The sequence below is a fragment of the Punctularia strigosozonata genome (assembly GCF_000264995.1).
Source record: "Punctularia strigosozonata HHB-11173 SS5 unplaced genomic scaffold PUNSTscaffold_1, whole genome shotgun sequence".
NCBI lineage: Eukaryota > Fungi > Basidiomycota > Agaricomycetes > Corticiales > Punctulariaceae > Punctularia > Punctularia strigosozonata.
In genome coordinates, this window is record NW_006767433.1 from 3,540,226 (window position 1) to 3,561,104 (window position 20,879).

The 20,879-nt window shown below is 53.0% G+C and overlaps 9 protein-coding genes across 9 annotated transcripts; 6 read left to right on the plus strand and 3 right to left on the minus strand.

Annotated features, from left to right (window-relative positions):
• Positions 1 to 195: 195 nt before the first annotated feature.
• On the plus strand, positions 196 to 2,212 carry PUNSTDRAFT_140673 (Fip1-domain-containing protein; the record flags this gene model as incomplete). Its single annotated transcript, XM_007379221.1, has 9 exons — positions 196 to 236; positions 286 to 418; positions 473 to 519; positions 569 to 630; positions 681 to 1,114; positions 1,166 to 1,510; positions 1,568 to 1,802; positions 1,857 to 2,031; positions 2,085 to 2,212. 9 exons carry the CDS (start codon positions 196 to 198, stop codon positions 2,140 to 2,142), a joined length of 1,530 nt encoding a protein of 509 aa, XP_007379283.1. The 3' UTR covers positions 2,143 to 2,212.
• Positions 2,213 to 2,329: 117 nt separating this feature from the next.
• Positions 2,330 to 3,805, plus strand: PUNSTDRAFT_123941 (uncharacterized protein; the record flags this gene model as incomplete). Its single annotated transcript, XM_007379222.1, has 5 exons — positions 2,330 to 2,694; positions 2,754 to 2,821; positions 3,200 to 3,314; positions 3,356 to 3,390; positions 3,741 to 3,805. The coding sequence occupies exons 1-5, from the start codon at positions 2,627 to 2,629 to the stop codon at positions 3,803 to 3,805; spliced, it is 351 nt and encodes a 116-aa protein (XP_007379284.1). The 5' UTR covers positions 2,330 to 2,626.
• A 1,771-nt stretch (positions 3,806 to 5,576) lies between these two features.
• PUNSTDRAFT_96176 (WD40 repeat-like protein) lies at positions 5,577 to 7,549 on the minus strand (the record flags this gene model as incomplete). The annotated part of the gene is made up of 9 exons (XM_007379223.1): positions 5,577 to 5,979; positions 6,054 to 6,279; positions 6,330 to 6,450; positions 6,504 to 6,571; positions 6,618 to 6,696; positions 6,752 to 7,219; positions 7,270 to 7,362; positions 7,417 to 7,430; positions 7,478 to 7,549. 9 exons carry the CDS (start codon positions 7,547 to 7,549, stop codon positions 5,753 to 5,755), a joined length of 1,368 nt encoding a protein of 455 aa, XP_007379285.1. The 3' UTR covers positions 5,577 to 5,752.
• A 160-nt stretch (positions 7,550 to 7,709) lies between these two features.
• Positions 7,710 to 9,347, plus strand: PUNSTDRAFT_80677 (uncharacterized protein; the record flags this gene model as incomplete). The annotated part of the gene is made up of 3 exons (XM_007379224.1): positions 7,710 to 8,383; positions 8,434 to 8,905; positions 8,966 to 9,347. The coding sequence occupies 3 exons, from the start codon at positions 7,710 to 7,712 to the stop codon at positions 9,158 to 9,160; spliced, it is 1,341 nt and encodes a 446-aa protein (XP_007379286.1). The 3' UTR covers positions 9,161 to 9,347.
• A 149-nt stretch (positions 9,348 to 9,496) lies between these two features.
• Positions 9,497 to 10,330, plus strand: PUNSTDRAFT_56512 (uncharacterized protein; the record flags this gene model as incomplete). The annotated part of the gene is made up of 6 exons (XM_007379225.1): positions 9,497 to 9,627; positions 9,683 to 9,858; positions 9,911 to 10,031; positions 10,087 to 10,153; positions 10,207 to 10,231; positions 10,278 to 10,330. 6 exons carry the CDS (start codon positions 9,497 to 9,499, stop codon positions 10,328 to 10,330), a joined length of 573 nt encoding a protein of 190 aa, XP_007379287.1.
• Positions 10,331 to 10,375: 45 nt separating this feature from the next.
• Positions 10,376 to 10,926, minus strand: PUNSTDRAFT_96182 (uncharacterized protein). The gene is made up of 3 exons (XM_007379226.1): positions 10,844 to 10,926; positions 10,597 to 10,777; positions 10,376 to 10,532 (listed from the first exon to the last, which is right to left on the minus strand). Exons 1-3 carry the CDS (start codon positions 10,862 to 10,864, stop codon positions 10,459 to 10,461), a joined length of 276 nt encoding a protein of 91 aa, XP_007379288.1. The 5' UTR covers positions 10,865 to 10,926; the 3' UTR covers positions 10,376 to 10,458.
• Positions 10,927 to 11,250: 324 nt separating this feature from the next.
• Positions 11,251 to 11,774, minus strand: PUNSTDRAFT_49185 (uncharacterized protein). Its single transcript, XM_007379227.1, has one exon. It carries the CDS (start codon positions 11,635 to 11,637, stop codon positions 11,419 to 11,421), a length of 219 nt encoding a protein of 72 aa, XP_007379289.1. The 5' UTR covers positions 11,638 to 11,774; the 3' UTR covers positions 11,251 to 11,418.
• Positions 11,775 to 12,413: 639 nt separating this feature from the next.
• PUNSTDRAFT_140677 (uncharacterized protein) lies at positions 12,414 to 13,802 on the plus strand (the record flags this gene model as incomplete). The annotated part of the gene is made up of 3 exons (XM_007379228.1): positions 12,414 to 12,946; positions 12,997 to 13,052; positions 13,100 to 13,802. 3 exons carry the CDS (start codon positions 12,414 to 12,416, stop codon positions 13,687 to 13,689), a joined length of 1,179 nt encoding a protein of 392 aa, XP_007379290.1. The 3' UTR covers positions 13,690 to 13,802.
• A 139-nt stretch (positions 13,803 to 13,941) lies between these two features.
• Positions 13,942 to 20,802, plus strand: PUNSTDRAFT_140678 (uncharacterized protein). The gene is made up of 29 exons (XM_007379229.1): positions 13,942 to 14,057; positions 14,120 to 14,253; positions 14,304 to 14,450; positions 14,499 to 14,579; positions 14,647 to 14,775; positions 14,825 to 14,975; positions 15,029 to 15,351; positions 15,402 to 15,569; positions 15,626 to 15,736; positions 15,798 to 15,902; positions 15,961 to 16,389; positions 16,449 to 16,571; positions 16,633 to 16,819; positions 16,876 to 17,008; positions 17,061 to 17,311; positions 17,362 to 17,419; positions 17,468 to 18,230; positions 18,284 to 18,514; positions 18,566 to 18,717; positions 18,770 to 18,922; positions 18,978 to 19,053; positions 19,102 to 19,243; positions 19,293 to 19,381; positions 19,431 to 19,561; positions 19,608 to 19,813; positions 19,864 to 20,147; positions 20,197 to 20,321; positions 20,375 to 20,498; positions 20,552 to 20,802. Exons 1-29 carry the CDS (start codon positions 13,985 to 13,987, stop codon positions 20,789 to 20,791), a joined length of 5,319 nt encoding a protein of 1,772 aa, XP_007379291.1. The 5' UTR covers positions 13,942 to 13,984; the 3' UTR covers positions 20,792 to 20,802.
• Positions 20,803 to 20,879: the final 77 nt, after the last annotated feature.

Genomic DNA, 20,879 nt, shown 5'->3' on the forward strand with positions numbered 1-20,879 from the left:
CTGTGATTTGCACACCTTCGTTGCTGAAAGGATTGGCGAACGAAGGGATGACGATGATGACTTCCTTTACGGCGGACAAAACCCAGAGGCAGAGTTGAGTGTGACTATCGCCGTTCCACCATCCGGTAAGACATCCCATCGCGATTACCATGCGCAAACTGTACACTATATGTTACACGGAGCAATCACACACTCATGCACTATTTCGGACAACGTAAACAGAGCCCACGCCGTGAGTGTGAATCACAGGGCAGCTCACGCGAGGTCTTACCAACGTCCGCACAGAATATCGGTGGACAAACTTCCTTCCCCAGGTTCCAATGGCCTTGTTGCTCAGCTGGAGGCGAAAGCAGAAGAAGAGACAACGGCGCCAGAAGTCAGCGAGAATGGCGATGAAGACGAGGAGAGTGACGAAGACGTACGTTAACGACGCATTTGCCACGAATCGAGACCTGAGAACTGCGATATGAAGGACATTGAGATCATAACAGAACCTCGTCCCCTATCAATCGACTTTCGGTGCGCTCTATGCCCTTCTGCGGCCATTACTATTTTCACCTTCTATCAGGCAAAACCGTCCAGCTACGGTCCGCCAGGGCAGTACAGGACACGTTTCCACTCCGACGAAACGTATGTTTTTCGATGATGCGAAATGGCGACTTCACTGAAGGGAAAGGTAGCGCAAGGGCCGTCGCTCACCACTGAATACACACCTCGAGAACGAGGCGCGGTTGCCCCCAAAACCTCTACCCCTCAACCCTCTCCATCCAAGCCTGCCGCCCCGGGGCTTGCTGCCGGGGCGCAAACGGTGGATATAGCGCCAAGTGCGGAAGATTCGAAACCTGAGAACGAGGGTCCTGACCCGTCCACACTCCCACCCGTCACTGCGCCGGCTTCGCATCCAAAGATAGACCCTACCGCAACGGGTACTATTGATGGGCGATCGGTGTACGAGGTCGATCTTAGCAACCTTGCCGACAAACCATGGAGAAGACCAGGCTCGGATATCTCGGACTGGTTCAACTATGGTTTTGACGAGATTTCGTGGGAGGCGTACTGCTTCAGACGACGGGAGCTGGGAGATCTTGCAACAGTCCTCAAAACGAACGTCATCGTAAGCATGGTCGTTCGGGATACCTCACGATCCTGATTGGTTGTGTCGTAGAACTTTGCCGGCATGCCCGAAGAACAGCTCATCGCGCTTCCACCTGAAATCCGACAAATGGTGATGGCCAGCGCGAACACCCTCATGTCCGGTGGGGGCAATCCTGGTATGATTCCTATGATGGACATGTCGCAGATGCAACAAATGGGCATGATGGGCATGAATGGCATGGATGGTAATATGATGGGACAGGGCGGCCCAGGTATGCCTATGGGCCAGGCAGGCATGATGCAGGATGGCTCTGGCCCGAATGACGGAAGCATGATGAATATGCAGGACGGCTTCGGGCCAGGGGGCGGAGCGAATATGATGAACATGGGCATGGGGGATGGCTATGCGATGCAGGTCTGCGTTTCGGTTGTCTCGGAAAGTTCCGCTCACAAACTATGGCTCGCTATCCAGGATCCTGCCGTCATGCAACAGGGTATGCAACAGGGTATGCAACAGGGTATGCAACAGGGTATGAATCAAGGCATGAACCAGGGCATGAACCAAGGGATGTATACTGGCATGGAAGGCAGTCCAGCACCTATACCGACACCTATTCCGGGGGGCCGTGGAGCGCCCTTCCGAGCACGCGGCCAAAATCTGGGCAGCATGCGTGGCAACCGCGGTGGATACATGGGACGTGGACGAGGTAAACCGCACCCGAATTGTTGATGTTTTCCACTGTTGATCACCCCGAATGCAGGCGGTCCCCCACTTCCTGCGCGATCTACTTCACCATTGCCTCCCAATGTGCCCACAGGACCTCGAAATCAAAATAAATATAAGGACCGGGATAACAATGGTCCTGCTGTAGAGGGACTGGACTACGGTGGTGGAAAGGATTTGGGCGACAGAGACGACGACCGGACGGGTGGCAGGTGAGGTTCTTCCAAGTCTTCGCGGCCGACAACTCAACGCCGAATGGATGTAGGAAGCGACGAGGGTCGCCTGATTATGGCGATGATTCGCGAGGCTCGAAGCGTCGCTGATCGCGCTTTGATACTATCTTAGCTGTGTCTTTATTCGAGGTGTTATATTACGTGCTCAGCCTTGCTCAGCATTCTGCTCCTGACGAATCGAACCGAACAACGCGCGTAGCTCGGATGAAAGTAGTTGCGCCTTACCACGTTTGCGCATACTTACACCACTTGTTCGATGCCATGTGGGGAACTTTGTGGACATAGAGCACGGCTTCGAACGCCTCTACAGAGCAACATTCTACGCATGTAACGGCTGATTGACCGGAATGGGAGAAACGAAACTTTGCCATCACAACGCCCGATTCCTATCAATCTCCTACGGCGTTATTTCCGTACACGCCGGTACGGCTGCTAGGTGGAGCGTATGGATATCATGATGCCCAATCAGTAGTGACTTCCAAGGCGCAGTATCGTACATAAACACCGGAACATCTCAAATGGTATAAAAGGGTCGATTGCCATCCCCCGAGTGATATTCCGCCTTCACCATCCAATGATGATCTCCAAGCAATTCATCGGCTTTATTGTGGTAGTTGTTGCCTTGGCGGGAGCTGCTATCGCGTGAGTGTCATTGGGGACCGTCGTTTTATGTTTTTATGATGCCAATAAACGCCATATAGTGGTCCCGCACCAGCTCCCCTCGACGCTCGCATGTGCGAATGCGTTGACGAGAATGGTAAACCATGTTGTGCGTAGAACGTGCGTCTGTCCTTGATATTTAGTATAATCGGGGATCATATTCATGCCCATGTTCAGGCAAGGACTCTTGATCAGTACTGGCGGGCGCAATGGCAAACAATTGAGTAGCTGCCAACTCCGGACTTACCGGGGTTGTTGCCTTCGTTATCCTGTTCAAATAGAGCATCCGCGCCTCTGCAGTCTCGTATCCATGCTTTTTCCGCAGTGAGCCCCACAACGAAGTCATAACATACCAGCGAGCACCACTTTTCCGCGGGTTGAAGGCAGGGTATGTAGTAACCGCAGCTGAAGCGTCGCGTAGCTGAAGTGAGTCATGCTCTGCAACACCTTCGTTTGTCAGAATTGTGCCGCCCCATGTACTGTGCAGGTTGTATGCTGCCTAGCACTGCTTGTGAGGCGCGTGAAACGACTGCGAATCGGCAGAGCGACCCGAACGTTCTGGTGGAAGTGCGGATACTACTCGCCGTCGTTTCCTTATGCTGGTACGTACCAGTACCATACTTTACGACTATACTACTTACAGGGGCTCAAGAGCCGTTAACTCCGGAAGTAGTCCAGGTAGGTAGGTAGGTAGGTAGGTAGGTAGATTGCCGACGAGATCCCGGTAGCGGAACAGCCGGTTGCTGCGCTGTACGTACGCACTCGTACGGTCGACAGCGTGCCAGGCAGCTCAACGGTTTTCGTGAGCTGTTGAAGCCGACCACATTGTCTCACCACCGAAAAGCCCTACATACATGTGTCCAGAAGTCGCTTTATTAGTTACAGGGTTATGGCGAGGACTTGATTGGTGAGAAATAGGTTCTCGAGGATACCAGAGCAGAACTTTCCATCACCGTCGCTGACGGTCTGACTAGTACGGCCATTCGGAGCTCAGTGGGCTCATGTTAAACGGGATTTACGATCTGTAGATGCCGCCGGAAACGCCGTGACCGTGTCCGCAGTATTCTTCGATGAGTGCACAGCCCCATTCTAGCCGTCGGGTGCATGAGCTGGGCTGTTCCGCGAGTGCCCTGGTTCGGACAAGGATCCGGTAGGTAGGTAGGTAGGTATATTTCCGGCGCGGTCCCAATAGCGGAACAACCGGTTGCCGTACCGGGAGAAAGTGATGATCAGTCACGAGGACGCAGCCACACGTAGGGAGTGGCTATGCAGCTGTGTGTGGGCCAGTGTTGTGGTTCACTTCCTCAGGCCTCAGGCTTCGGCCGTCTTGACGATGTTGAGGTGCTTTTCTACCATCCTGCTCACGAACGACCGCAACGCACTCGTAGCTAATTGGTGTGACTATGCTGAACTATATTGGCTTCAAGTAGATCATGTACTGGCAACATCGCTTTTCCGAGTCATCGTTCGTCACGGTCGGTGCATTGCTTAGCAATACAGCAAGACACGGGCATATCAACTGTATTCTCGCAATAAAACCTGAGGAGGCTTGGACGAAGCCCCATGGGCATGGTCAAGAATACGTGCTTCACGCTCTGTGCTGCGACTGTAGTTGCGGACCCTATCAGTATCGAGCGCGTTTTTGAGCCGTTAGCTATTCGGCCGGGCGGTCTCTTCTCCACATCAATACCAACTACTGTCTTTCAGCGAGTCTGGATCGCGGCATACGGCACCAATCAAGTATCAAGTCCTGAGGCTCGTCGGTACTACCCTCAAATATACCATGACGTTTCAGCAGACGATGGCAGTGCTTGACGAGATCAACGGAACTATGGACCTCAACTCCCGCAGGCTCCCCCGCTTCCCCGTCATCTATGCCACTGACCGCACTGAGACAAGCTGATGCTGTCCCTCCATGCTCTGCTCCATCGATGGGAACCCACATCGGTGTGATTCGTGTCCGGGAAAACCTTTCTTGTCTGCTTGGGTCACTGTACAGCCTACTGCCTTCGTTAGGATCACTTATTCGAGGCTGGATGAGGAAGCCCTCACGACTCAACGGCCTTCCGATAACTATGATGATCTTGTTCGACGGTCTAAGCGAAGCTGGATAACCAGGCGTTCTCGGCTCATTCGCTCAGATTATTTGCATACAGTCAGTCATGACTCGGTGTTCTGCTGCTGCACGATCATACCGCAGGAGTCCCATCTCATGCACTCACTGCCTGCTGTTGCTACGATAGCATTGCCACTCACGGTCTTAGTGCTCTAAACCTAGGTTCCCAGTGGCAATACATGACTCAGTGGACGACGGATAAAAGGCCCTATGCAAGACTTGGACCAGCACAAGCACACCACGCCTTTAACTTGGTCCCGCGTCCGCAACAATACTCCCCAATAAGATTTATTGGACGAAGATTAAAAATCCCTACCCACGATTAGATTCACCACGAGCCTTGGACGTCTTCTTTCTTCCTTAGATCATATTTATCGCCAGAATGCTCGCCTTCAAGCAATTGCTTCTCGTCAAAATTGTCATCGCTTTTTGCATCTTTGATACCCTCGCGTGAGTGACCTTGCTCGTCCAGGGCTTGTGCTCTTCTCAACCTCCCGCTTTATAGACGACCGACGCGTTTCGGGCATACCCATGCAACGAGCCCTGAGATCTGCCGCCGATGCCTTGACCAGCGAGACTTCGAGATACGCTCGGCTGAGACGCCTTGTTGCTAGAACTCAACCCTGCATCAGGTCAGCGTTCTGTGACCGCTCTCGCGACGTACGCTGACCGTCAATTCATTACCCTTGCCTAGCCTCACTCCGAGCCATTTTTCATCGCACTTCATGGAACGCAACCACCGTTTGTTATTTATGCTAGATTAGTTTTCCCTATTTTAGTCGCTGGAGGATAATATCAATCACGATGAAGTTGGTGATACAGACCGTAGCCGTCCTGTACATACAGACACCAATCGAAATCGCATTCTGTAGGTATAGGCTAGCAAGGAAAACGCTCCGCAAGGCATCTGTTCCGCACAATGCTTCATTCACCCTCGGCCCTGCGTTTCCCTCCCCTTTCGTCACCGTCAACCTCCACATCCATCGCATCTGTCTCGAGTTCCTTGGGCTCAATCTCCACTTGGTCCGCGGCCCATATGCGCATTGTGGGTTGCCATACCATCAGCACGTTGTCCTCAGACGTGCTAGCGGCTGTCCAGCTCTCCGATTCGGCTGGAGCCCAGCAGAAGTCTGTCGGACGAGAAGTGTGACCTATAACATGATGTCCAACGTCAGAATAGATGAGGGCATGACACAAGCGTTATAAGAAGCGCTGTTCGACGCACCACCATGAATGAACAACAGTTCGGGCGGTCCGTCTTCTTGGTCGTCCGGCGTTTGTTCAACGCCAATTTGCGCAAGATCCCAGACATTGATCCGGCGATCGCTTGATGCGGAGGCGAAGACGGTCGAATTATGAGGCGACCAAGCGAGATGCAGCACTTCATCCGTGTGCGATTCAAATGTATGCAAGCGCTTTCCAAGAGTGCGCAGGTCGTGAAGAGCGATTGTCTGTAAACGTGTCAAAAAGCAGGATCATCGTAATGAAGAGATCCAATTACCTTATCGGCGCTTCCAGTAATCAACAGACTATCGGTGGCTGGGCTACAAGCAACGGACAGTATCTCCCGTTCGTGAGCCTCACTTTTAAGAGAAGGTTCTGTCGGAGTCCTAGTGTCCCAGCTGCGTCAAGAAGTCAGCGATATGCGAGTGATGATGGCGATTGGCAGACGAACACCATTAGCATTTTGTCGTCTCCAACGCTGACAAATACGTTTTCCTGTTGCGCATGCCAGTCTACATCCTGGGATACGTGAGTAGCGTCAAGCATCGAGGCGATGCGCGCTTACTCCAACGACAGCTGTGTGCCCTTTATAAACAGCAACAGGTTCAATGGTTGCTTTGGCTTTCGTGTAGGAATTGACATCCCTATAATAAACGTTGTGAGCCAAATGTGTTCCATAAAAACAAGTATGCGATTCACCAATGGCAAATGGTCTGATCCTCCGATGCTCCGAGGACGTGGCCGGCCGTCAACGGATTCCAGGCCAGCCCATAGCCTTCTTTTGCTTGACCAACCAACCGGATATCGGGTTTGCAGGCGCCGCTCTGATCCGGATCGCTGGGATGCTTCGTGCGGTCGAACACCAAGACTTCGCCGCTGACCGCTTTCGTAGCCAGAAGGTCCGGGTTTTGCGGCATATAGCGGGCCCGGTTGACTTCTCCGTCGTGATTGATCCGCTGGATGATTTGCACACGCGGTGCAGGGGGTAGCGAATGACCACCCAGCTCGCCACGATCATCATCGTAAGAGGCTCGGTCGAGCTTGTCCGATCCAGGTCCGGTGCGATTCGGGATTTGAACTTGTGCGATTTGAAGATAGTCCTGCGCCTGTCCAGATGTATGGGTCCCTAGCAGAAGACGATGGGTCGTGTACGGTTTGTGGGCATGGCTGCTGGCCAGTCAGACACGCCACTTTGGATAAAGGCCGGGAGAACGTACGCTTCTCGGTCAGGGAACCACTGGCAGGTCAAGGTAGGCCATTGGAGGGCGTGTGTGATGACGAGGTCGTAGAGATACGGTGTATTTTTCTTCCTTTCGTTTGCAGCGTCAGTCAAGCGACGCGCCCCTCTGTCTCGCTATGCTCACCATGTTTTGTATTCCTGTCCATAGGTGAGCAGGACGTTGCGGAGAACATCGGGCAACCCACCTCGTTGATGATTTTGTTCTCCTCCTCGGCTGCGAGGTCATCGTCTACCTCTTCGTGTACGGTTGGCTTCATCGGGAATGGGACAGTCGCAGTCGAAGTTGGAGGGCGCCGTCGCGTCCAGAGGACATCTAACGGCACGTGATGGCCGCCCTCCACACTTGCAGACGGGAAATGCGACCAGTCGAAGTCCAGTGGTCCTCGTCTGCCTGTCGAGAACGTCCTTCACGGCGCGATGCCCCCTCGTCCACCCGCCGCACCGGCCCTGCCCACCGCCGTCGCCACCGCCTACTCCCTCGCCCTCCTGCAGGAGTACACACACACGCTCGACGCACTTCCCCTCGACCTCTCCCGCAACTTCGCCGACCTCCGCGAACTCGACGCCGTCCTCTCTGCCTCCGTCCACTCTATCACCTCGAAGATTGAGCGCCTCACAACTATCATCGAACAAGATCACAATCCGGACCGTAAGGACGAGCGTCTATGGCTCCTCGCTGAGATCGCCGAGGAGGCAAGCCGACTTAAACCCGGAGGCGAGGACAAAATCCGCGTCGCTTGCCAGGCCGCCGACAACCTCCAGACGCACGAGGCCCATCTCACCACGCTGCTCGAAAACGTACCCTCCCCCGACTTTGAGACCGCCGTGATCAGCAGGAATACCGTCTATCCGCACGTCGCGGCTCGCCAGTACACCATGCAGGGCAACACTCAGGAGGGGAGACGTCGCCGAGCCGCCCTTGCAGGGCAAGCTTACGGCGGCCAGGAAAGCCCTGCGAAACGCAAAAGAGCGACACCCCGAGAAGAGGACAACGACGCTGCGGCCTATGGTCGTGCCCCGCGCAAAGAGCAGCGCGTTCTCGAGGGGCACGCGCCGACGCGACAACCTCGCGCGGCTGCTCGCGTGAAGAAGTAAGATCTCGATCGAAGAGTCGCTCTTTATCGCTGATCAATCACTCCAGGTCTGATCGCGCCGCCTCACCAGCGGAGTCTCTCCTCTCTATTGCCTCCCACATCCCTCAGGCTCGTACCGCCGCCGGACATGCCTCTGTCATTGGGACCAAACGGGAAGGTAGCAATGCTTCGGGGACACGGCGTGGGCGGAACTCCAACGTTGGCACTCCCATCACACAAGAAGCTTTCGTTGTGCCTAACCCTCGTGCGGAGCAGCCACCGTCTGCATCCACCTCGCATCCCTCATTGCCAGCACCATTGGCTAATCAGTCCTACGCAAGCGCAGCTCAGGGATGGGCACGTGGACCGTTGGAAGGTCCAGGTGTCGTACGCGATATCAGCCTCCCTCCTCCTGGGGCAGAGGATAGTGCGGTCGAAGGGGATGAAGAGGAGCCGGACACGCAACTATGGTGTGTTTGTAACAGAGGGAGCTTCGGGCAGATGATTGGGTGCGACAGCAAGACCTGTCAATATTCATGGGTGAGCGCTCCCGTGACACCCTCGAAAGACCATAAACTGACGGGAGCATGCTTTCCAAAGTTCCATCTGGAGTGTCTGCAGATGACCAAAATCCCGGAAGAACAGACCGAATGGATCTGCCCTTATTGCGAAGAAAAGGCTGCGAAGAAGCCTCGTGGAGGAGCGCGAGGTGGAAAGCGGCGCGGTGGGAGCGGCGCAAGTCGAGCCAAATCTACGCAAAACCAGAACAAAGCCCCGGTCGCAGCGAAACCGTAAGGTTGTTTATCATCTTGCACGATGTTGCCCACTGTCTATCGTCGATGTCATCCACCTATTGCTCAATGCAGCATGTCCTGAATCTTCGTCTGCGCATGACGGTGACTCTATTTGCGTTCCGTCAGGAGCGAATAATAATCCAGCTCTCTCCCTGTATCATCGCCACGCATATTGTATCCACCGTTGATTTTAGTGCCAGTTCAAGCATTTTTGACTGTTTTGACTGTTTCAAGTGCCGACTACACTTGACGTTTCAACATGCAGTGGTATAAGAAGCCAACACCCAACGAGCTGCCGGACCTGTGCATCTGCTATCAACACTCTATTCACTCAGACATGCCACGACAGATTGCAGGGAGGGTACTCGTTTTGGCGTTCATCTTTTCGCTCACTTCGGCCTCTATACTGAAGTACGCTCGAACGAGCGCAGACAACATCGTTTCAATCCAGGATGAACACAAATACTGGTACGTCTTCCCTCGTCGACAAAACGACACGTTAGCTTCCTTACATATGTCGTAGCATGATTATGCCACGAGATGCGCACACAAACATCGGCGACTCCGAGTACCCAGGGGGGGAGAAAACGTTCTGCTCTGATGCTGCAAGGACATCAGATAAGCAGGGCCGGTTACCGGACAACTTTTGGAGAAGCGTGGAACACAAGACGGCTCACGGCGCAGGGAAGTACACTCAGCGTGAGTATCCTGCACATGAATACCGGAATATTATGATAACAAAATCATCCAGTGACTGGTTGCATCAGGGTCGAGTCGACACCGCAATTGAACGCCGATGACTACGGTGGACAGTACGACAGCAGCGGCGGTCCGAAAGGACAGGGCAATCCGGTAGGAAGTGTATGCAGTGGGTGCGTCGTCTTGCCCGCTTTCGCTGTTCTTCGCGTCATGCAGATCCCCACACAGCTACAACCATTATGTCGAACTGGTGGAGCCAGCTGCCAACCGGGCATGCATACGATGCTGTAAAGAGGTGATTAGTACGTGCTGCGGATATAATGAACACTACTTACTGGTTGCATCCAGGCTGACGACTGTCCTACGCACATGGGTATGCTCCTGATTTGCTTCATTCTTCTCCTTCTCACTCCAAAAAGATACGGACGGATGCACAAACGTCATACCGGGCAATTATTTCGACTGCTCCTGAGGCCTGAAGGCGAAAGTGTTTGTATCCAGATATCGTGCATGTGGAGGGCAAGCGAAAGTTATTCGATCAATGCAACAGGGGAAACAATTATTAATAGTGCATGAACGACGAGAATGACAGTATGAAGTCTATCGCGCCTCGGCTTCCCACTTGGCGAAGAGCTTCTCGAGGTCGAAGTTGGGGTCCTCCGGATCTGTGACAACTGCAACGTCCATGAGCGACCGTGTCGGATGCCGTGCGCCAGCATTATTGGAAGAGTCACGTACCCCCGCTTCCGCTTTTCTTGCTCTCCTGCTGCTTCTTCCACGCAGCCTTGGCTTCCTTTATTAAGTGTTCCCTGTCGTGAATCGCGTGGTGAATCTTCTCCTCGTCGTGTGCTTTCTGCAGCGTTCGGCGGTGGGCTATGCCGTAGAATATACCGGCAACCAGAGCAGAGTAACGAACGACCTGCAAGAGAGAGAGAGCTTCATGGGTACAACCGGAATGCGGAAACAACCCGTTCGCGTCACGTACGTTAACGGTGGGGGATGTCATAGCGGGCAACGGCCTGTTCCACGATCCTGCGGCGGAGGAGTTTGACCGCGTGCAGACTGAGCCTTGAACCTGTTCATTGAGCAGTAAGATGGGTGAGCATTTGTGGGACGCGAGGTGTAGGCAGCCAGGACGGGACTCACCGTAAGAGTGAAGTGATGTGGAGGAGGAGGTCGGAAACTTCAGGCGCACCTATTACGTAAGGGGATTCATGACACGCTCGTTGTAGACAAGTTGTAGACCTCGATCTCATTCCATGAACATATGCACCGCGCAGTATCAATGACAGCTGGTATCATACTCTGTAGAAAGACTTGGCACACTCGGATTGCACCAGCAAGTGAAGATTGCACCAGAATATACGACATATATGCTACAAAGTGGGTCTAGTTGATACAGTGGTCTCGCTATGGCGATGGCACATATGCGAAGAATAAGGATGCAGATGCGGATGGATCGGTGCGTGTCCAGCAACGCAATGGTTGGGCCCTCTTCTCTTTCCGCCCATGGACCACCAGCTTTCCCTCGAACTCCATTCATCGCGGCAGGTCGCGTTATCACTTCCTCGACGCCAACTTCTTCAGCACACCTCCCGCGGAGGAGTTCTTGCTCCTTGAAGACTGGTTTCCGCCAGAGGAGGCGAAAACGGCGCCCATGGACGTGTACATCGCATGGGCGTCTCGCGGCGATTGTTGAAAGCCCGCGAAGGCATTGGGTGATGTGGGTGATGCGGGCATGTGCGCGTAAACGGAGCCGCCGTTGGTGTAGTTGGACATTATGGTAAACGTATGGTCCGGTGAGATGGAAGACTGTATGTGGAGGATGGCCGTGCAGCAGTGATTCGGCACTCGGTGCGATGCCTCTGATCGTCTGAATGTATGACCACGACTTGGGGTAGATGGGCCCAAGGACGAGTGGGCGGTGGTGGTTGTGGGTGAATGTTGACTGGGGCTAACCGGGCCTTAACGGCGGAGGCGGTATCCAGAGGAAGACCCAACGTGTATAAGTGGAGTGGAGTTGTTGTAGACAGACGAGTGCCTGGAGACTTCCCCGACGGCGGCGACAGGTTTATTATACTCCTCGCCCTTGTCCAAGAGCGCCGTCGTGCTCAGAACGATGAGGTTGCGATGTGCCATGATGGGTACAAGGATGTTGCCGTAAAAGGACGAGCGCTTGTAAGTCGGGGGCTTCCTATGGCCGGCTCTTGTTCCCCGTTTGTGTTGTTCAAGCGAGTCGACGAAAGCAGTAAGGCGGAAGAAGGCTTGGCACGTGGTGGCAGGGCTGGCGGACACGGAGTCGTCGGTGGTGCTCACCGGAGGTTGCAACTTGTAGTCCACACGGGAGTCGCGACTCGCATGCTCCTTGGCCGACCTTACATTGCAAAGTACAGCGATCAGGGAGACGTGCCTCCGATGCAAATCGAACCGCGAGGGAATTGGTAGCGGCTTCCTGTGGCTGTGCACCTATACCATCGGCAGCGCGCTCAAGTGTTATGTAGTGACGTCCACAAGCGTACGTATTACGACCCACGCTCAACACGTTTGTGCCTGCTATGGACCAAGATATTGATATGGAGGCCCCTCACATCTCGGCTCTGCGTGAGGAGGATTCTCCTCCTCCAAACCCGCGCCCTCAGCCGCAAGCGACGTCCAAGTTCAAAGTGAAACTGGTCATGAACGAGCCCAGAGCTCGACATTCGGGAGAGAAACCTCTCGCGGACGATGACGAAGAAGACGACATAGACGAGCTTGTGGACGAGCTTGATGAAGATGGTGCTCCGTCCATGTCAGGCGCGGCTGCTCACGGTCCAGCACCACCGTTTACGACTACGCCGCTCAAGGGAAGGAAGGACAAAATCCCTAAAGCAAAGGCGGAGAAGTCTCGCAAACGCAAGGCAGAAAAAGATCCTTTGCAGCCGACAATGGCAACTTTCGAGTCCACCTTCCCGGTCAGCCCGGCTGACCCTCCCGGGACCATAATCGAAGTAGACCCTAGCGCTCCTATCCAGCATCGCAAGAAGCATACGTCAACCCCGCGAAAGGCTGCAGGTACTGGTCCTCCACGAGCTCGGAAGACGCTGTCCAAGTGCGTTTCGCCCTTTCCGCATTTCATTCTCCAACTGACATCCGTGACAGGGCATCCAGTAACGCACAACTTTCAGTTGATGACCATGGCCATCTAAGTGACGGCGGTAAGCCCAAGTCATAGAATCTCTTTAATAGTCTCATTTCCTAGTAGGATACTCGGGGACGGCTGCGTCGTCTCCCCCGCCGGAATTCCGTGACCGTGACCTCGAGACCATTGATGCTTCCCTGATAAACCCGGACGTTCCTTTCCAGACATCCTCCTCAGCGCCCGTACCCGTCTACCCGTTACCCAACAAGCCATTTCCTGTGCAACCTCCAGTAAAGATTGGTACAGGATTCGCACCTATCCTGCCCCTGGACAAAAGCGGCAAACGCGTCCGACGTTGGCGCCAAGCGAATCGCGAGGTACGCGGAATTGCGGGTGGCCGATGGTTCGCACGTTGCTGGGTTGGAGACAGGGATTCTGCCTTTGCAGAACATCTGGGCGGTCCGTCGAAGACGCCGCAAGCGTTCGTGGACGCAAATGCGACTGCGTTGAGCGCTGTTTCGTTGCCGAAGCTAGCGTCGATCTCCATGTCTGCCGCTAGCCCTGGTGCTGCTGGTACGGGTAGGGGTTCCCGGTCGAAAGGATCTTCGAGGTCAGGTTCTGTCCCCGCTGAGCCTCATTCGAGCGTCGTCCGCGCACCCACGAAGATGCGGACCAGCATAATCGCGTCCACAGACCCTGCAGACGAGGCTTAATCCATATCAGCCGGCTTGCGTGCTTGATCCCGGTGACCACACGTTTGGGTTCGTCGCTGTCTTGATTTTTTTGTATTTCTGCCGATTGTGATCCATGTATTGTGCATCCCTCTGATATTACCTCTTCGTGCCGTACACATTTATCCAACCAAATCGAACGGTTCAATATTAAGTCAGGGGACGTTAGACACCGCCACAAGCTGAGCGTAGCGTCTGCCGCAAGCATTCACGGTTCTGTCCGTCCGAGATCCCGTCGCACGAACGGCTCATCAGCATATGAGTTGAGCTTCTCTCTATGGCGACCACGAGCGTACCGGAGACTGGTAGTACGAAGAAATCACGAGCAATTGCGCTCTCCAGCGAACATGGTTCGTCTCGGACCCATCATGTCGAGGTTGAAACAGTCATTCAAGCGTTTCCCGTGTGCCAGCTAGAATCGTTCAGTCATATGCATCAGATCCCAAGTATAAGAAATATACCCAGCAAGTCGAGAAATGCCTGAACTCCTTCGAGAACGTCCAGGAATGGGCGGATTGCATTGCTTTCCTCAAACAACTGCTAAAGGTAAGTAATGTCGAATACCTCTGGGCGACTGGACCAATTGCTACTGTCAGACGTTTCAAGCATACATGCAATTCAAGGAAATCCCTCGGAAGTTGGTGGTCGCGAAACGCCTATCTCAATGCCTGAATCCGGCTCTACCGACAGGTGTACATCAACGGGCGCTGGATGTATATGCCCATATATTGGCAGTTCTTGGGGCAAGTGATGTTCTTATGTGACGAATGCTCGGCTCATTATCCCAATAGTCGGCGGGACTGCGCCAAGATCTTGCACTTTGGTCTTCGGGGCTGTTTCCCTTCTTTGAATACGCTGCAACATCAGTCAAGGTATATACACTCTTCCATGTTTTACACGGGGAACCTGAACCTCACATTGCGTCGTCCATACCGTCAGCCTAGCCTCCTGAATCTATTTGACACGCACTATCTACCTCTCCAAGAAGGCCTTAGGCCTATCATGAAGGCTTTCATACTCGCTCTCCTCCCAGGCTTGGAAGAAGAGACGAGCGAATTCTTTGAACAAGTACGTTGAGCTAAGCCAGACTAGAGCTCGAAACCTTGACAACAATCAGGTGCTCAGGCTTTTGGACCGTCTATCCGGAACTGTTTCGCCCTCATTCTTCCTCCAGAACGTTTGGCTCGTACTGTTGACGACACCTTCTGCCCGTGGAACCGCATTGAACTTCCTCTCACGCCGACTACCTCGTGTCAAACCAGACGAATGTAAGTTCCAGATTGAAATCTGCTACATATCCTTCATCCAAAACTCGAGATAGCTATATCCCACATAGTTGGGAACGACATCGGTCTGATGATTCGGGCCTTCGCCGCTACGCTCGAAGATGAAAACCTGCTCGTCCGTCGGAGCGCGTTGGATCTTCTCATTCAGTCACTTCGCATGGACAGTATAACTGTGAAGCGTGCTACGCCTGAAGACAAATCGATTCTTATGCGCGCAGCATCTGGCGTAGTTCTCCGGAGGGATCTTTCACTGAACAGAAGGCTATACACCTGGTTACTCGGTTCTGACGATAACTCGGATGCCCAGGTATTGTACTTGCGCGATCACGGGCTTGAATTACTGCGATCGACTTTGAGGGTACGTAGGCATCTGACTCGGCTCTTGCAATACAGTGACTTTTCTCGTAGGAGGACATGTTCTCGCCTTCCGTAGAGTACTCGGAGTCGAGGCCCTTCAAGATACTAATATCTTTGATGGATAAATGGGAAGTGGGCGGCCCGTTGATGGATGCCCTCATATACGACGCCTTCAGAGCAGTAAAGAAATCCGCAGAGCGCGCAAGAGGAGGAGAAGATGTAAGTCTACAAACTGTCAACACGGGTTCTCACTGACGGTTGATATTGCCATTCAGATCACCATGACAGCCAGTACTTTATACGAAGCCGTCGAGCCTCAGGCATTATGGCGACATCTATTACCTCGGGTGTTCGCCGAGATCGTTGGAGATGGACGGGAAAACCAAGTGTGCTAGCTCCATCCGGTATGATACGGCTTGTCAGCTGATCAACTATTGTGTTGTACAGGGCATATCGCTGGCTCGCTTCATCGTTCAGGAATTCCGCCACGATGAAGAAGTGCGGACAGTCCACTTCCCGCTTGTCTCTATGTCCGTTGCACACGTACTCGCGGTGAGCAGATTTCCCTCCCCGAGTATCGAGTATGACCGTACTCACATATTAGGCTCAGTACCGAACAAGTGCGGAACCGCAGACATCACTGACCCAACAACTTCCGGAGGTACTCCGTCTGTTGGAGGACTTGATCTTGAAGATTCCGGTTGCAAACCTACGACATACTCCGGAAGTAAATGCCTCGCCGTATCATGCAGCTTGTGAATTCTACGGCATATCTGCTGCGCTCGAATTGCCTGCACAGGACGTCAATTCTTCCTCTGTCTTCGCCATTATGTTTGGGCATCTGGTGAAAGCCAGTGCTGCCATAGCACGGTTCGTATCATCTGGCCCCTTGCCGACAGCGCAAGCTGTACTAGTCCAGGCCTTGGTTTTGATCGCCAGGATGCTTCAGCATCTTGGCGAAAAATCAGGGGCACCTCTTACTGTACCGTGGCAGCCTGCTGCATGGCTAACAGCCGTGTTGGGCTGCATAGAAGGAGAGGTGAAGAACATGCTCACATCCTGGTAGCTGGTAGTTTGTTTGACCATTGCTATTTGCAGGTTGCAACCTTCGCCATCATCGACCGAGTTGTCACCCTTACTTGCTCCCTTCACCAAAGACAAGATCTCACGCCCAGACTGTCCATTTCTGACCGGAAAGCCACTGAAAGGATTGTTTCCGCTGTCAGTGAATTCAGAACCATCCAGGTTCTTCCGCCCATAGCCCTGACCTTTCTCGCCGCAGTTATGGACATACCTTGATCCCGAATTTGCGGCCTACCATGTTAGAGCCGTCAACCTCATCTGGTCCTTGGAGAGTTTTGGGGCACTCTCGCATGTCGAATCAGTGATTGCCCGGATACTGACCACTTCGGAATCAAGGGATGTGCAGAAGGCCCACCAGGCTTTCGGCGTCTTGTGGCGCCTAACGGGTAAGCTTATTGGCTCGACGAGGGCGCTACGCCGTGTTTACTCACTGAGCTGCAAGATGATGGCTTCCTTCCTGGCTTTAGGCTTAGAGCCCCAATGTTCATTGTTCTGGGTACCTTACGGAGTGATGATCCGACCATGCGTCGGTTAGGTGAGGTATGGATGCGTTGTAGCTTGAGATCTTATGTTCGGTGCGACTGCAGTCCACATCTATACATCGTGAATAGGCTCATATCTTTGCAGCGTTCTCGACCCAATCTTGTTCTCTCTTCTGGACCCCTCTATCCGACGCAGATTAGCGAGCACTACAGTTAACGGCAGAGAACTGCCTACTTATCGATATGAGGACTCGATGGACCAGCGATATATCCACCATCTCCTGGAAATTCTGCTTTCCGTGGTTCGGTTCGGTGGTCAAGGCTTCACCAAAACTACCAGGAGTACCCCGGCCCGACGAACGTCATATCCGGAGCTGGGAAAACGACTAGACAAACGTAGGAAACAGAGACCTTCCGAGATAGCAAGAACTGATTTGCAACCCTAGTCGTGGCTTCCCGCCCTGACGTGAGCTATCTTGACGTTATAGTCGAGGTTCTGCTACGGTACGCCATGGACATGCTGTACGTGGAAATTATCTCATGGTGGAATAGATATATTATGTCAGAACCGTCCGTTGGGGCTACGGGAACCATGGGACCCTACAATGTGACCATCCAGTCCGTTGCGATCGATATATTGCAAGCTCTGGTATCTCGCGGCGAAGTGGATGACATTGCTATCCAGAATATGGAGTCTTCAATCATTGGCAAGCTTTATGTCTCGGTTCACACCCAGCAACTGGATCTGCAGAACAAGTTGCTCCACCTCCTCCACTCTATCATCTCAGCGTCTAATGCCATCACGGATGCACGTTCAAACGAGCAGGTCCGAACTACTGATGGTCAAAATGCACCTAGGAGCACGACTGCGGTCAACCCGCTATTGATCGTAACTCTGGTGGACTCAATATCGACCAGCTCGAATCGGCCTGTTCTACAACACTGGTTCGATTTTATCCTCATGACGATTCCGCAGTTCCAACACCTGTTACAAGCCGCAGTGGGCCCGCTCAACGATTGTGTATGTCGTCAACTCCACGCAACGCTTCAACGATTACAGCGAGTATCATCGGCGTCGACAACCGGCGTTGACATTAGGGTTGCTGTTGACGACGCCGAATTTTCTATGCTTCTGGGTGCCTTGGAACGACTCGTGCTGTTGCACTTGTCACATACGCCGGGATCTATGCAATTTGAGGACGAAAACTTCGCCCCCGACAAGGGAGGGTCCGAGACCAGCGGTGGCATCCTCGGCTATGTATCTACTGTTTTCAGCACGGACCAAACCCACCCCCCACAAGGCGAGCACCTCAATGTATGCGACTTCCTCTGCAGCGGCCGATGAGGATGGCATTGACTTGCGTGTAGGTCAGGTCGGCTAGTTATCACTCTCTAGACGAGGCAGTCCGCGTATTATACGCAACATGTGCATCACTCGAATGGACGGATCCACCAACATGGGACCCCAGAAGCGAAACCCTCAGCGTCATCTATACACGAATTCGGACACGTTGTCGACGTGTCCTGGAACACCTTTTCCGCGCCCATTCGACTGAAGTGCTGGAATCACTCATTCAATGCTGGAGCAAGACTCAACAGGTGCGTGCGTATATTCGGTGGTCAAACATACTTTAAACCAGGATGATTCAGGACACCGGTGGTCGCGATGTGACTTCGTTCGAATTGGTAGATTACTTGGCGTCCAGTGCCCAAACCGTGGTTCACATGATTTGCGAAAGCATCATGATCCGAATATCGACGAGTGCGGATAAGTCAAGGAAACAGGGTGTCAATCCTGAACCGTGAGTTGCGCTGCATCTCCTACCTCCGGATGTGGCTGATGATACTTGACAGATCCGATTCTGCTCTGTTTAGGTTCTTGGAACAGTATATGGTAGGATTGGAGGGACCCTTGGTTGCACAGGTCTGGGGTCGCTTTCAGCAACTGACCAAAGAGGTTCTGGGAAACACCCGAGAGTACAAAGTGCAGACTTTTTCAACACTGCGGTTAGGCTCAGAGCCAGCTGTGAATATATATACGGTGATACTGACCAACCTACAGTTGCTTTAGTGTTTTAGCCTCTAAGTTGACGCAGACGACGGCACTGGAGGATCGCCGTCTTCGCAAGGAACTACAGGTACCTACCTGTGCGTGCATGAAGGTAGGGTTGCTTACTTTCAGCTAGGATACCTTCAGTAGACTCCTCGATGCATGCGTGGGCCTCGCTGGACGAGATCAAGGCGGATGGATTCGCCGTATAAACAAAGAAGCTCTAACAACGAATGGACGGAGCTCGCCCATTCCTGGCGGTGCTGCCCTTCACCGAGGTATCACACTGCTCGATTTACGTATTTCTTCCTCACTAAGTCACCGCAGTGGCTTCAGAGAATAATATGGCTGAGAAGTTAGCGCAAGACAGTCCTATTGCCGTCAGCGTGGATACAGGGCCGGATCTCATATCTCAGGTATGTTAACGACTTCTACTGGTAGACCATTGGCTTATTCTGCCAACAGATTGTTCAGTACATTGCGACCGATGTCTTATCCAACCTACGCGGGTTCTTGATGGATAATGATAAGATAGGCAACGCCTGCAACAACATCGTCTATTACATTGTGAATCCCGCGACGAAAGGCAGATCCAGGTATACTGTCAAAAATTCACATCACGCAACGCTTACCTTGCATTAGGCCCTTCGACGCAGATGATACGGTTGTCAATATCATACATGAGATGACTCGGATTCAAGGTAGCCTGAAAGTCTGGCGCGGACCTGTGATGGAGACACTGGCAGATAATCGCGTGTTCAATTCAACACCGAACGGCGGCGCATGTTGGCAACCGATCGTTGCTGCACTTGTTGATTTCGACAAGACAGCTTTCCCCGAGCTTCTCGGTACGTTATCCTGCCGTGATCGTTGGTCGCTAGTCGAACCTCCATGACAGGCAAGGTTTACACTGCTCCTTCCGCCAACATCTTCGTCAACCGGGAATACGAGATGTTGCTGCAGTCGCTGAATCTACGACGGCTGTCCTACGTTCTTCTTGCGGGAGAAAAAAATCACTTCCTTGCTCAACTGCCTTCCGTGCAAGAGAAGCTGGTGGAGATTTTCCGCAATGTGTCTTCACCAGTGGTGCAGAGTGAAGTGTACCTTTGCGTTCGGGTCCTTCTCTGTCGCCTATCACCGCACAACCTGACCAGCTTTTGGCCTGTCATACTGACTGAACTGGTAAGAGGCTACCTTTGGGTCCGACGTCTATTGACCGGCATCGTTCCAGTACCGTCTCTTCGATCAGCTTAAAGCAAGCGTCCCTGCGGATGGTTCGGAGGAACTTCCCCTGGTTCTGTCTGCGTGCAAGTGTCTCGACCTCCTTCTCACTCTGCAGACCCAGGAGTTTCAGATGTACGATGAGCATTGTATAAACAGGTTGACAGTTCTGACTAGCAAGTTCATAGACATCAATGGATCTTCATCACCGATACGGTGGATGCTGTGTATCGCCCTGATGGATGGTATCCGGATGCGCTATTGGACCAACTAGCTGAAATTGCCGCGGACCTTCCGACTACCGAGTATAGGGTAAGCCCTTTGGCACACAAGCTGTGATTACGCCTGAGCATGCGCATTCACAGGACGCGAGATCCACCCCGCAGACTGTTCCAAGTCCGGGACCAGCGACGGCGATCGATCCGAAGTTGATGCGTCGACCAATGCTTCATAACTTAAGACAGATCGACAGCATTAGGGACTTAGTTCCTTTTTTCTCTAGCGTCAGCATCGCCTCTTATGAGAGCGTGTACGCGAGTTCGGGAACCATCGATTGGCCAGAGGTGGAACGAAGTATCCTAGAGGACATGTTTGATGGTCGATGACGTTGATATACAATATACCCAGCATATCATGTTATCTTTTTCTTCATCATCGCACTGTATCATTTAAACTGATAGCGACCATGCATTC

Coding starts and splice junctions, on each gene's coding strand:
- PUNSTDRAFT_49185 (XM_007379227.1), bottom strand. CDS start 11,637: ATGTCCAACTACACCAACGGCGGCTCCGTTTACGCGCACATGCCCGCA.
- PUNSTDRAFT_140678 (XM_007379229.1), top strand. CDS start 13,985: ATGGCGACCACGAGCGTACCGGAGACTGGTAGTACGAAGAAATCACGA. Junction 16,390..16,448: donor TGGGCTGCATAGAAGGAGAG/GTGAAGAACATG, acceptor TGCTATTTGCAG/GTTGCAACCTTCGCCATCAT. Junction 17,312..17,361: donor GGGAAAACGACTAGACAAAC/GTAGGAAACAGA, acceptor TTGCAACCCTAG/TCGTGGCTTCCCGCCCTGAC.
- PUNSTDRAFT_96182 (XM_007379226.1), bottom strand. CDS start 10,864: ATGACATCCCCCACCGTTAAC. Junction 10,778..10,843: donor TGACATCCCCCACCGTTAAC/GTACGTGACGCG, acceptor TCTCTCTTGCAG/GTCGTTCGTTACTCTGCTCT. Junction 10,533..10,596: donor CAAGAAAAGCGGAAGCGGGG/GTACGTGACTCT, acceptor TGGACGTTGCAG/TTGTCACAGATCCGGAGGAC.